At 41.2% G+C, this 14680-nt stretch overlaps 1 protein-coding gene across 1 annotated transcript in view; it reads right to left on the bottom strand.

Moving 5' to 3' along the window:
- Nucleotides 1–1269: 1269 nt before the first annotated feature.
- PARP1 (poly(ADP-ribose) polymerase 1) overlaps nt 1270–14680 on the bottom strand; it is a 34974-nt gene continuing 21563 nt past the window's right edge. Inside the window, exons 13-23 of the mRNA XM_042789641.1 lie at nt 14448–14643; nt 13043–13171; nt 8315–8398; nt 7399–7521; nt 6829–6957; nt 6376–6474; nt 5668–5820; nt 5258–5385; nt 4816–4877; nt 3603–3717; nt 1270–2093 (exon numbers count right to left, since the gene is read on the bottom strand). Of these exons, the coding sequence (XP_042645575.1) occupies nt 2012–2093; nt 3603–3717; nt 4816–4877; nt 5258–5385; nt 5668–5820; nt 6376–6474; nt 6829–6957; nt 7399–7521; nt 8315–8398; nt 13043–13171; nt 14448–14643 (1300 nt within the window). The 3' untranslated portion in view covers nt 1270–2011. The remainder of the gene's footprint in view (nt 2094–3602; nt 3718–4815; nt 4878–5257; nt 5386–5667; nt 5821–6375; nt 6475–6828; nt 6958–7398; nt 7522–8314; nt 8399–13042; nt 13172–14447; nt 14644–14680) is intronic.

Below are 14680 nucleotides of genomic sequence, written 5' to 3'. Positions count from 1 at the left end.
AGGAGGAGCAGGGTCTGCTTTGCGGTCCGGCAAGGTGCTACCAGAAGCAGCACCCTGAATCCACATTCAGTTCCAGTGCAGGACAGTCACACCAGGGCTCTCCTCTGGTCCCCAAAGGGCACCTGTTGCCTCTTCAGGAAGTCTTGTACCCACTGTATCTTTTACGGCTGTATTTGCAAGGTCAGAGACTGCTTGGGATACATTTGCTCGTGCTGCAATTATAACTGAGCACTACATATACATCGCAGAACACCCCTTGTGCTACACAGCACTTATGGCAGGACAAGAGGTCTTAGAGCAAAAAGGAACTCTGAGCCACCTCTGGTACAGGTGACAGAGGGAACATCGAAAGCATCAACCTTTAATTCTTGGTCCCAAACTGCATGTTTTTTGGGAGAAAAAAAGAAAATTCTACCTCACAACTAAACTGAACCATTTTTCAAGTTCTCTTTCAGAGACTGACAAGATTATACTTCAGCCTTAAATGACTGACCAAAAGTTTCTGTTGGAAGTGAAACATGGATTAGCCACTGGTTAAGCTACTGAAGAACCAGAAGACAAGGGCCACTCTCTTCACTTCCTCTCAAATTCATGAGCACCAACCTCAATCAATTCTCTCATGTTCAACTGTCCTCAAGCCATACGACTTACCCAGTCCTTCCACATTTCATTCTCTCGCCAACAGCATCCGCTCTGTTTTCCACATCCCATTCCTCATCTTCCTCTCCTTCACAGGTCCTGGAAACAGCTGCACTGTAAGTAACCACTTTGGCTTGGAGCTTCTCGTTTAAAAGGCACTGAGGCATTACAGTGTTTTAGGAAATGGATCTGTTTTTTCCACACTAGTTACCAAGGACTGAAGCTGCAGTTGTCAGAACAAGACTGAACTGTCCCTTCTTGGGAAGGGAACTGTGATAGTGGAGGAGATATTGAATGCACTGCCCATGCAGAGCTGTCCCTGGGGATTAGCCAACTTGCTCTAACAGCTCAGGGAAATCACTCACTTTTGAAGAGAAAGAACTGATGTTGCTATACAGCCAAGTACTCCCATATTGCTCAATGATTTACTGACAGTGAGAAGTAACAAACATCACCGAACACAGAAATTATTAGTTTATACTGATGTTTCCAGACAGGGAACCCAACACTGCCCACAGAGCGGCAATAGACCTCACTCCAGGTCACAATGAGTGAAGCTTGAGCTCAAACTCAACTGACAGCTTTGTTAGGACTTGAGTCTACAACAACCAACTTACATCACATTGAAGGTAGAATTTAAAGGAGGTTTATTGGGGCTAATACTAAATTCAAACAGCCACAAGTTCGTTTTCCATGTTTACCACACCAACTGTTGACAGATGAAGTCGCAGTGGAAAGTCCAAATTTTCATTTCACCATGACTTCCTGAAACGTGACTACAGATTTCAATATTTGGCATTTGATCTTCAGAGAGAGATACCATGTTTAAGAACATTCTACCAAATACATTTAAATCATGACTCGAAACCAAAACAATGTGGAAGTTTTGAAACATAAAGCTGTTAGTATGAAATTAGCTTTTATTTTTTACCTCAAAATAAATGCACATTTATCATTTATTCAAATGAAAACTGAAAAAGGGTATCTTGAACAAGAGGGAACCTTCACAGAGCAAATATCACAAACGGCTTCAAGTTCCTTCTGTGATTGCCCAGCTCTGACTAAAAAATAAGCTTGGTTTACTTTTTTTTTTTTTTGTCAGTTTGGTCAATTAAAAGAAATACTTGAAAGCCCCAAAATTAGAAGTGGTATAAAACAAAACCAGGTACTCGTTTTGATCAGAAGTCAGGTCCATGTGTTGCCACACATTTATATAAAAGTTTCACTAAGTGTTGTACTAAATAGGATTTAGTAACCTCTTCTGCAGTTTAGCTCTTGATATCTTGGTAAGAGAAGTCAATGTGTAAGCATGTCAGAAGTCAACGCTATAGTGTAACTACAGTATAACTCTAAAAGGGCTTCTAAATACTGTTCACCAGAGTGATGTCTTATAGTTGAATTTCAGTTTCAGCAGGTACTTCAGATTTACCTGAGCAACATCATACACAATATATCTGGGAAGAATGTTAAGGAATAATTACAGTTGTTGATATTACTAACACAAAAAGACTCAAAACACAGTCAAACTTTACCTTTGAACTTAAGTTACCATACAGATGCCTGCGTGATTAAGCAGTTCTAGCAGCTCAAACCACAGATCTTTACATCTGACTTTTCTTTGAATCTGAAAATGTTTTATACAATAGCTAGGAACAAGCAACTAACAGTCACATGTTGAATTAATAATGGTGCAGAGGAATCCTGAGTGACAGGCAGGTAAACTGACTCAGATACAGGGCTGTAGCTCTTGAAGATTATTTTTTGTCAGCCAGAGCCACAACACAATATTTCTCTCACTATCCGAACAGCGGAGTGATGTAGCCTAGATGAGATCTGCAGTTACAGACCTGGCATCTACAATTATAACTGCAGCTCTGCTGTTGTCTTCCAGCATTAATGCCCTCAATTTCCCACTAAAAAAAAAAACAACTGGAATCACAGAGAAGAGCTCTACAATGGTTGTCAGTGCTTGACTGCACCACATCATTTTATTTTTTCAGAAGACAGTGCCAGCTCGCCTATTTGTTTCTCAATGCTTTAGGCCTCAAACTTACCTCTAATTCCAATTTTAGATGAAAAGCATCCTCATTAAACATAGTGTAAAACAAAATGAATGCACATCATGTTACCTCAGTTAGCTATTATTAACTGTATTAGAGTTTATCATCTAACCAAGACGGATACTATATTTAAGAAAACTCAAGATAAAAACAGTACTGCCATGAGTTCTGGTGCCAAGACTGACTGTAAGAGGAAAACAGCTTACCAGGAGAGAAGTCAGTTTCTACACAACCCAGAGGTTGTATTAATGGGTTACTTGCTTTACTGGCAGTGAAGAGATTGATCTGGGACTTCAGACAACACTTATTATTATGACCTCCTGGTGAATGTTGAGCACATGCTCCTTTAGGGGCACTTCCTAGAAAGAGGCCTAATGGCTACATTTCTGATAGACGTCTGAGGTTGTATCTCAATACTTGGAAAGGATCTGGGGAACACAAGAGAAGCTGTGTGATGAGAGACTCGATCAGGCCACAGAGCTGGCTTCCCCGCCTTCTCCTGGTCAAGCTGGCCAGCCACAGCACCACGAGGAAGAAATGCAACTAGAGTGATGTGAACCCACCGGCTGTGTTCCCCTCCCCTTGCCCTGGCACATCTCTGGGCAAGGCATTACTGGGCAATGTTGCCTGGCCACTCCAACGCCTTCAGGTATTGAGTCCTGTCAGGGCAACAACTATTTGCGCTGTGCATTGTTTCCTTTTTTTGCAGAATGACAATTTAAGTCTGCCAACTGTAAAATCATCTCCCATGGAGAAGAGACTAAATTGTCTGTGAATACTCCAAAGTAGATCTAAAAGAAACAAAACACAGTGTGCCAAAACTCCTAACCAACATTATCAAGGTTCTCCTAAACCCAGCACCCCTCAAACACAGCGTGCAGCCAACATAATAGCAAAGGATACTCATTATACAGAAGACAGGTATCATTAATTCCTGTTGAGATCCCATTCCCTAAGGGAACCTCTACACCACCAAGGGTGGTAGTGGCTGTGGGATCAGGTGCAGTTTTGCCCAAGCCTAGGAAGGGAAGACATTTGTTACAAATCTAGAAGGCAAACACAGACCTTGCACATACAGACAACACACATAAAGCCAAATATTACTTCACATATATTTTCAAATGCTGATCAAGTGCAAAAGTAGCTAAAAAAGAACACAAAGAATACAGTCTGTATATTCAATTCAGCATCACCATACTTATGGTAGTTGTACTCTGCTACATTAAGAGATAGAATTCGAGACTTTTGGCCGTTAATTGTCTAATCTGTATGATCAAAGCTAAAACAGACCAGACTTATAGCTCTCACGTTCTAGGTCCATTAATGAAAACATGCACATTGGAGCATTTTCAGAGAAGTGTAACAAACCAATTCTTATTGTCTTCGAACTCTTCAATACAAAGCTGATTTGACATCCATAATGGCGTGAGTAGTATGTATTGAAAAAGATGCTAAATCATATTTTATTCTATTTTAGGCAACTGATTTTTTAAGCCTCTCAAAATGAATGGTTTAAGAAAAGCCACTCATTACTGAATGTTACTGTTCTCCACTCTTCCATCAGTACAGAAGATGGTAATGATTACCATTTCTTTTGCTTGAATTAGAGATCTCAGTCTTTTCTCTCATCATCTTTTGCAACGCAATATACTGATACTTTTTGCAGACAGAAGTGTAATGAGAACAGCTGTTCCATCTGAACTTTTATTCTTAGCTTTTCCCTTCTCTCCAAGCCTCTAGGGCACTTTGAAAGCTAACCAATTATTCTTCTGATCTATCAAACCTCTCATCTTCCCTCTAAAATACATAGTATTGTTATGATGAAAGCTAGTAAGAAGTTGGACAACACACCTTACGTTTTCTCTTGTGTCATATCAAATGAAAGTTTCCTCCTGAGCTTCAGACAAGACATTAACTTCAGCCTCAACATTCCAAGTGTACTAACTCCCATCTCAAAATACCACATACACATATACAGATGCAACTATAGGGCAACATTATGCAAACTCTTACAGGAAGTACAGCTACGAAATGACTATAGTTCTCTTCACTAAGCAGACAGCCACAACATGAGTTTGACATCAGTAACAGATTATCAATGACAACTACTACTTACCTTTCACACTGTGTTTTCCCTTCGGCAATTTTGTTATGTGAGAAGCATTCTTTAGCTCATACCTGGACAGCACAAAGAACACACAATGGCATTTTACATTTGTCTTAAACTATCTTGGCAAAAAATTTTTTTTTTCAGGCTTCATCTTATGGTGTGTTAATGTAAAGTTAATTTAGATTCTAGTCTTCTGAAACTCAGCCGCCTTCCTTCTTTGTCTCAGTTACTAATTTTAGTAATATTGGCATCTAGTACAAGATTCTAGTCTTACAACACTGATTTTTTTTTCCCTACCAAATAGCTCTCATTTTAAGAAAAAAGATATCTTGTTTCTAAAGAAACACCACATACTCATTCTTCACACTGAAGAAAAGGCTTGCAATTTTAGCATCACCTTCTACCATGATATAGCATGTTCAGCAAATACTCTTCCTAAGTTACTTACATATTTCCAAGGGCAACTTCTCCCAGTAGTATTAAGCCTATGGGATCAGCTTGAGATGTGTGACAATAGTTGGCACTCTTGGATACCATGTCTGCAAAATAGATGCCCTTCCCGAACATGTAGCCGGTCTGCAAGCAGTGGGGGGAGAAAAAAAGAAAAAAAAAAAATTGGGACAGTAACACAAAGGCATCATCAAATCCACCTGGCTGGGCTCCCAGGAAAGCAAAGCCACAACTCAAGCTCTTGTGGATGCCAGTCAGCAACCCACTCTGGACACACAAAGTTGTCTGCATGCTGAGAGATAACACTGGGCCCTCCCACACAGAAACTCTCCTACAGAGGTTGGCTCTGATGGTGGCCATCTCGGGGCACGGGGATGCAGGCAGCCAGAGCACAGGTGCTTAACGTACCACAGGAGCTTCAGGGGGAGCTATCCGGAGACCCTGCGAGAGGATACCAGCGAAGTTGGTGGTGCGGGAACCGTGCCACAGCAGCTGGCGATTATGAAGCTGCTTAAATGGCTTGTAACGCTGAGTCTCTCCTTCACGCTCGATCCTGAAGATCTTCAATTCAAAAAAGGATAGGAGAAAAAGAACAATCAAGCAAATAAACAGTTACCTTCGTGCAACTAATCAGATTAAAAAGAAAAAATAATCATCCAGTCTGGAATATATACTAATCTGCTATGAATATTGATCTGGATGGATTTCAGTATTTGCAGTTTGCTAGGTCATGTTAGCAAAAGAGAGGTAGCACTGATCAGAGGACTTGTTATTGATTACTTTTCCACCTTTGCTTCTGTATTTTCATGAGACCACAGTTTTCTGAAAAAAAAAATCATTCAGTGAACTAAGGCTCAATTTTAGAAGATGGTTACTCTGCCACCTCCTTTTTGAGACCAATTAAATTAAAAAAAACACAGCCCAAAGACACACTGGTAAGCTTAGACTCATCTCTGAGTAGACTTTTGCTATTCAACAGCAATTGGTCTATCAAACCATCTCTTCAACAAAGGAAGTCAGATAAGCTACTCAAAAATAAAAGGAAACTGAAAACAAGTGAGTCAACTTAGCAGAGTCCATCCTCACAAACTAAAACCCCATTATTGCCCAGCTTACATCCACAACTTTGAGATCATATGCATTGTGAGTAGCAGCATGAGTATTTTTCACATATTGTTTAATAATCTTGGCTTCTTCTGAATCTTTGTCAACAACCTGCAAAGAGACAAACATGAGAAGTTTCTTTAGCATGAAAACTAGCAGGCGTCTTATAACATGATGCCATCTACCCTATGCTTGCAACTCCCCAGTTAAAGCTTCCTTTATCATTTAGGTGGAAATTTATTCCCAACTACAGAACATGTATGGGTATGCACACAGCACTCAGTCACAGAATGTCTGAGAGGAGAAGGCACCTCTGGAAATTGAGATGATTTCCAACTCCCCTGCTCAAAGCAGAATCAGCTGGAGGAGGTTGCCAAGAGCTGAGTCCATTTGATTTGTTATACTCCAAACTAACAGGTCATCAGCTTGCATTCAGAGTCACTCATTTCCTTTTATTTCCTTTACCTTAATATCAGTTCGAAGTTTTTCATAGTTAATGTCAATTGGGTCTTTATCTCCATCTTCATTTCCACCTCTGAGAAGGCTGTAAGCAACCTCAATATCAAGCAAGTTGTCCAACATCTGCACTTTAGCCTGAAGAATTTAAAGAAGTTATTTTACTTGTGCCTTTGACATGTTCAGAATAACTCTGGAATACTGCAAATTATAAAAGTGTATGTGAACCACTGGCCACACACTATCATCTAACACAACAACAGTGCTTTTCTTTTTAAAATATATATATACACTTAAATATATTAAAAGGTACACACACATATATACATATATATGTAAATAGACCATAATATATAACATATATATATATAAGGTATTAGAAAGTATATAATTAGTTGTATATGTATACACACATGTGTGCACATAAACAAACAAAAAGATATTCTGAAGAAAAACAAGCTTAGCCACATGAAAGAATGAGATTATAAAGTTAAGTCTTAAAACCTCACAAATTCTTTGTGTTATATGTCCCATATCAGGCCTGTTGACTACAAAAAACATACTGTTCCCAGTCAATACCTGAATGTATTCCAAGTTATTTAGGAGAGGTGGTTTCTTCATCCCAAAGTCATGAGGAATCAGAGTATAGAAGCGGTTAGAGAGGTCCAAGATCTGGGATTCTGAACCACTGTCAGAAACTGCCTAGACAAGATAACAAGCACCAAAGAAAATTACTAAGTAAATACTAAAAGTACTAAGTAAGATTTAAGTCTCCATCGCAATAGACACACACAAGATACTTGAAGATACTTGAAACTCTTACAGAACTAAAATGGGCAGTTTATTTAATTGTTTTGCATGTAGTAAGTCACAGTACTTGCACAGAATTTCTGATACGAGAAATAATCCCCATTAGATTTGTTTCAGGATGGCAAAATAAAGGCTTCTGGATATGGAAGGGGTGCATGTCCTTAGCAAGGATCTGGTTTACTTTAACAACTGAAGTAAAACTTCCCATATCTATGCTTCGCCAGGGAACCCAGGACAAAAAATGGGGTATGCTGGTACACTCTTGCAAACTGTTCAGGCAATACTATGTAGAGATTCTTGGAATGGTCCAGATCACAACATGTAAATACAGTAACATCATCAAGCCAGATCCTTTCCTGTATCAACCTTTATTCTCATCCTCAGACAGACTTCTCTGGGGTGGAAACACCAGTTCACTAACAGATCAAGACACTGGCTTCATTTGTTCAACTGCCATTCATGTCTGGCTCAGCCTGAAGTTTGTGCTACAGAAGCATGAAAGACAAGTACTGCCCAAACTAGTACAACAGCAAACAGAACTAACCAGTTACCCATGGAAGCCACGTCCTCTTCTCCAGCAAGAGAGAGCACAGATCTTTACACACACAGCTCAGCATTCATCCCACTCCTAGCCCACAACAATTTCTAAATTCCCCTCTTGCTCTAACATCTCCTTCATGCTCACCTGCTGAACCTCATTAAGGATGGAGTATGCACTCTGGATCTGTCGCTTGCTCAGTTTTCCCAATGGCATCTTCTGCAGATCAATCTGATGAAGATTTAAACGATTAAAACACGATTTCACTACACTGAAACCATTGTAGCATTCCCTCTCTAGTTTCTAGGGAACAAATCTCTCCATCCTGGTAGGACTGACCACACAAAGAATGGAAACATTTCAGACTTGGTATTGATCTCTGTGGATTGAGGAACGATGTCAGAAGAACAGTGCACACTACTGAAAAGACATCACATAAACAAAGGAATACTGCAATAGGAAATTAAGCATGCACGCTCGGGCAACACAAAAATAGGGTACTAAGTGTCTGGCTTGAAGTTTAGTATTGACCTGGTGTCAGATGGATTCCTCAGACACTTCAGTAACCATACATTTCAGGGTGGCAAAGCAGCAAACTGAATGAGGTAATTCTTTTTCATAAGATCATCTGTGTCTCTAAGTACAACCTAAATACCTTCTTCCAACTTTACCCTACAATTATCTGAGATTAAGATGCTTTGTATTCATTAATGGAAAACAAACCAAAAGAAAGGCAACTAAGTTAAAAGTGGTGTCTTGGTTACCTGCACTTAGAATTTTTTAGGTTGGAAAAGACCTTTAAGACCATCAAGTCCAACCATTAACCTAGCACTGCCGAGTCCACCAATAAACCATGTCCCTAAACACCACATCTATGCATTTTTAAAATATCTCCAGGGATGGTGACTCAACCACTTTCCCGGGCAGCCTGTTCCAATGCTTGATAACCCTTTCAGTGAATAAATTTTTCCTAATATCCAATCTAAAGCTTCCCCCTGCTGCAACTTGAGGCCATATCTTTTTCTCCTATTACGTGTTACTTGGGTGAAGAGATCGACACCCACCTCGCTACAACCTCCTTTCAGGTAGTTGTAGAGCGCGATAAGGTCTCTCTTCAGCCTCTTTTTCTCCAGGCTAAACAACCCCAGTTCCTTCAGCCGCTCCTCACAAGACTTGTGCTCTAGACCCTTCACTGGCTTCACTGCGCTTCTCTGGACACGCTACAGCACCTCAGTGTCTTTCTTGTAGTGAGGGGCCCAAACCCAAACCCAGTGTTTGAGGTGCAACCTCACCAGTGCCAAGTACAGGGGGACAACCACTTCCCTGGTCCTGCTGGCCACGCTATTCCTGATAATACAAGCCAGGATGCTACGGGCTACCTTGGTCACCTGGACAGTTTTGACGCAGGGTGCAGGCAGACTTAACTTCAGCGACACCTCCGTGCTAGATGAACCAGCGTGCTCATTACTGTTCAGTTGTACTTGCAGAGCCCCGCACCTATTCTGCAGGGGCACCTGGGAAGGTGGGGCAGTCAGAGAGGAGACGTGCCTGCTGCGCCGGGCAGGAGCTTGTCACCACTGCCCCCATCCCTTAGGTCGCTGTGTTCAGCCAGCCAGAGGACAGGGAATCCTCCGTATCATGCATCCTGCCCACCCGTCGGGCCTGTCTCAGGGAAGGCAAGGCGCGATTCCAGTAGTTGATGGCTCTCTCGCAATCCCTGATATTCCTCAACCTATTTGCCCGCTCCCAGAGCTCTGCCACGAAAGGGAGGAGCCCCTCTCCCCATGCGTACCCCCACAGCCGTGCTCGCTGCCACCAGCCATCCCGGGGTCAGGGCAGGGCCCAGCCTGCAGCCTGGCACTGGGGTGCTGGCGTGTTCCCGCCGCAGCTCCCGCCGGGCAGCTGCAGAGCTCAGAGAGGCCGTGGCTTTGTCAGGCGGGTACCATTGCTCTCCAGCTGAGCTGGCACAGCTTCAGCGCCATTCCTGTGCCGTGCCCTGGTCGCTCGTGTTCCCCAAGGGCTTTCTTTTATACATGGGAGTGGGGGGCTTGGACACCGTTGCTCCTGGCCCCGCCAAGGTCCCATCAGCTGCTGCGGGTGGCTCTCCCCTCTTTTGGGAGACACCCCCCCCACACACACGCACCACACTGCAGCGCTCTGCTGCGGATCGTGCCAGCACCAGAGCTGCTCCTCTCAGTGACTGATTTAATTTATATGCTGCTTTTGTTTGTGTATTGACTGATCTTGAGAGATTTTTGGATTTGCATTAAATCCTTCCATGGTTAAGGACCATCTGAAAACGAAAACGTTTGACAAAAGGCAAGTCCAATGGAGTCTTTTACAAAGATCATACGTACACCCTATGGACTCTTGGCAGTACTCACCATACACCCTGCAGGTCAAACTAGCTTTTACTGAACTTGATGGGTTTAAGATTCAGCTCAAGGACAGAAGATCCTATGCAACCATGTATATCACGTTCTGTCTGGATAAGTTCCACATTATTTATTCACTATGGAGCTACGACGCAGCTTTATGCAAGTCTTCTCTGTAAGCTGAACTCAGAAGACTCTTCCAAGTCACAGACTGATGTAAAAGCCCTGAACTGATTTTATGTGGAAATTTCCACCCTGTACTGGGCTTTGGAAAACTTTCACCTTTAGCTAAACATACACAAAGCCAGATACTAAAAAATCCAAGATGGACTGGAAGAGAGAAGACAGGCTTCAAAACTGATCATGTCTTGGAGACACGAGAGTCACAAAGCCAAGATTAATAACCTAATGAAAACCAACTTGCAATAGATTTGTAGCTCCCAAACTTCTGGAGCTAATACTTTCTTGTTGAATACCATCCATCCGTATTATCTAATTATTAGCTGAAAAATCATGAAGGACACGTAAAATAGGCTATTTAACATGGATGTGCAGAATAGCTGTGGACACCTATACTAACTATAAGTTATATACATCTGTAAACTAACCCTTATAATCACTAACACATAAACACTAACACCTATGAACTAACACATCCCCCAACAATGTGACTGAGTAATATATCTCCTATAGAGCCCACATACACCCAAAAGGCTGGAGTTAGTGTCTCCTGTGAGTCATGGGAGGTGAAGAGAGCTCTGCAGAGATAATGTAAAGCTAAACTTCATCCAAAGCTTTATCATCAGATGCATCAAAGGAGCACAGCAGCTAAGGGGTTGGGTTTAAAACAGCAGCACTGCAATTACTACCAGATGCACTGAGGGTAACGAAGAATTAGTTGCACATCAGATATGTGTGCCAAGATTGTCATGAGAGACAAGGGAGACGTTTGCCTTCCACCCAGGCAAGAGAGGACACAGCACTAGAGTAGACTCAGCCCTCTAGTCATTTCATGTAAGGCAATGACATGGATAACTGTAATAAACTCCTGTATGCTTGGTGAGGTAAAACTCTTGAAAGGTAAATTAGAAGCAGGAAGATAAATGCATCAAATAAATCTGTTTTTATGTAACAGAAAAACTAAGAATTTGCTACAGTTTTGGCAGAGCAAGAGTTCCTGGATGGAATGAAATACTTGAGATCAGGCTGATTAAAGGAACCAAGCAACTGTTTTCAGAGGATGCACAAAACCCTCTAACTAGGAAAACCACTATTTCCTCTAACAGAAAACAGCTGTTTGGCAGCAACAGTACAGGAAGATAAATCTAATAGTAAGACAGGCCCATCTGGACTCCCAGGTCTCCTATAGACCTGCAGATGGTGTGAATTAACATAGTATCAACAGAGTTCTACAAAACCAAATGACATCAGATGATAATCAGTCCAGAGTATTTAGCCAGCTCCAGTTACAAAGAATTATTTGTATTTTAGAAGACTTTGATGTAAAGAACCACTGAAGATACAAGTGAACACAACCCAAGGTACTACAAAATGTTGGGCAAGTGATTTGAAAGCTTTCCGATAAGCTGTATGAAATGGTGCAAAGCCTGTTCTAAAAAGTAGATACACAAAATACTGATAACAGAGAGCAAACAACTGCTGCTTAAATATGAAGTCTTAGAGCAGGATAACTGAGCTGGCTGAAGAAAACAGAAACTTGTTACTGAGAATTAACCCAGTTTGAAAGGCTGCATTAAAACAAACTGCAGGATCTCTGAACACCAGTAAAATTGTAGGCAAGGAGAGACAGGTGATACTACCAGACCACTCTCAGAAAGATTGTTAGAAGCATGGATCAAGAAGTATGGAGGAAAGAAGAATGGATGAAAATAGAGTATCATTAGAACAAATGAGAAATACAACAACAAAAATCAGTTTTGAGTTTAGCCCTGTGCAGAAGAGGATCTGAACTTTGTCAAGGCACTTCATTAGCACATGTATCAGCTGGCAGCGTTTCTCAAGTCTGAGCTGGATTTGCTACCTAAATTAGTGGTAGTGCTGCCTGCCCCCCCCCCCACCCCCATCACCAGTAAACTGGCTATGTTAATATTTTAAGACCATTCAGTGAACAGTGGTCACGATGCATGTGTCACTAAAAAAAAACCACCATAGAATGATTAATGATCCTAAGACTGGCAGATGAGATTCTCATAGGATTGTTAAGCTGAAGATGTTGATACAGACATTCCCCACTGAAAAGCTAAGAATGCACCCATGCTTTAAAAATTGCATGCATCATAACTAACTTACTACTTCCAGTTCTTGGCAAAGTCTGGTCAGCCTGTTGCCCTTATTTTAAGGCTGATCTAAAACTCACCATTGACTTCTGGGAAGTATGATGCATCCTGGATTGCAAAGAACTTGCTTCTGGCTATATAAGTACGATGTGTAAAGAGAGAAAGGAGGGTTAGAAGTGAGAAACATGAATGCGTGTGGTCACCTCAAATTCCACCATCGCCTTCTTCATGCTCTCCACATCAAAGATCATCTTAATAAGGTCTTGGATTGGCTTAGCAAGTTTTGATTTAGTGCCGGCACCCACTGTCAGTTTCCTGACAGCTTCTTCATCCTGGGAGGTAAAAATAGTATCAGAATTAGCAAAATCACAAAGGATAAAAGTAACAGGCTGGCTGCCATGGTAACAACTCAAAAACCAATTTAGTGTATGCATACTATGACTAGCCTGAAGTTCATGGGGAGCGTGGGACATTGCTCTGACATTTTGGAACAAAGTGGGTTTAAAACCCCAGCTATTCAGTAATTTGGCAGACATTATTTCAAGACATGGCACTGTAAAATATAAGTAGAATTAAGGGAATAGGAACTCTGTGCTTCACCTCAAGCAATAGTATCAATTACTGTTTCTGCAAGCTTTCTGCTGCACAGACACCCTTGATGTGAAAAAATAACTGCTTACTTTGTTGCTTTTATGACAAAATAAAAATGTAATAACTAGTTTCATTAAGTTTTTTTTGTAATAAAACTGTCCTGGATGAGCACAGGAATCATCAGTTAGCCACACTTCTATCTAGATGCTTTCATGGATAGAGTGTTGCGCCAGTAAAGCCTCTGCCAGATGCTTCAGAATATCACTGTACATTGCAGCGTAATAGACACTCTGGCGCTGCAATATTCAAATTTCCAGAAATAAAGCTAAGCATCGAGTACTTCACACTGAAAGATGACATCCGGTAATTTGGCCACAGAAGAATGCAATGGCTTGAAAATATGTTCTCTGGTATCTTTATAGCTATTAACAACATTCAACTATTTAATCGGAAAATAGTTTTAAGTTATGGGTATGCCTTTAAATAAACATACAAACCCCCACTGGGCAGAAGGAAGTGGATTCTTATTTAGCTTAGCTGTCTAAATAGCCAAATCTTACTGGCAATGAATAATTTCTCTTTCTCAGCCTGCTCAATGTGTGCACTAAGAATGTTGTATAGGAGTTGCTTCAACATTTGGGAGCATTTTGGATGCAGAACACAGATGAAAAGCATCTATTTTAAATAAAAGAAAATGGTGTTTTCAGACAGGATGTATGTGAAATGACTGCAAATTAAGTTCAAATGAACATCCTTAACATTACAGAGTAAAAAGGAATGAGCACTAAAGCGACTTCAGGCTTGACAGTGGAAAACTACTTAGTTTCCCAACAAATCTATTTTAATGCATGACACTCATTGATCTGCAGCTCTCTCTGTAGCACAGGGAAGATGCAGTAGTTGCACCTGCACTTTGTTCCTCAGGTTTGTTAAGTGTAAGTGAGCCAACAGTGTGTGCTGAACAGAACAGCTATAGTAAAGCAGCCAAGCAATGGTACAGGGACATTTCAGAGTTACCTGTCCATAATCTATTTCCAACGGGTAGAATTTTTTGGGATATTTAGTGAAGTTCTTTGAATGCCAAGAATTGCCAGTTTTCTCTTCATACAAATTCAGGAAGTGTTCAACAGCGTCTTCTTTTGATGGCATCTGCTCCAGCTTGTTACTCCCGATTACAGTGCCCACGCGACCCCAAGATCTGAATACCCAGTACCTAGAGAAGTGAAACGTGAGAAAAGAACAAACATAAG

This window comes from Tyto alba, unplaced genomic scaffold, assembly GCF_018691265.1.
Source record: "Tyto alba isolate M040663 unplaced genomic scaffold, T.alba_DEE_v4.0 Super-Scaffold_16, whole genome shotgun sequence".
NCBI classification, from domain to species: Eukaryota; Metazoa; Chordata; class Aves; order Strigiformes; family Tytonidae; genus Tyto; species Tyto alba.
This window is presented reverse-complemented; position numbering and strand designations above follow the sequence as displayed.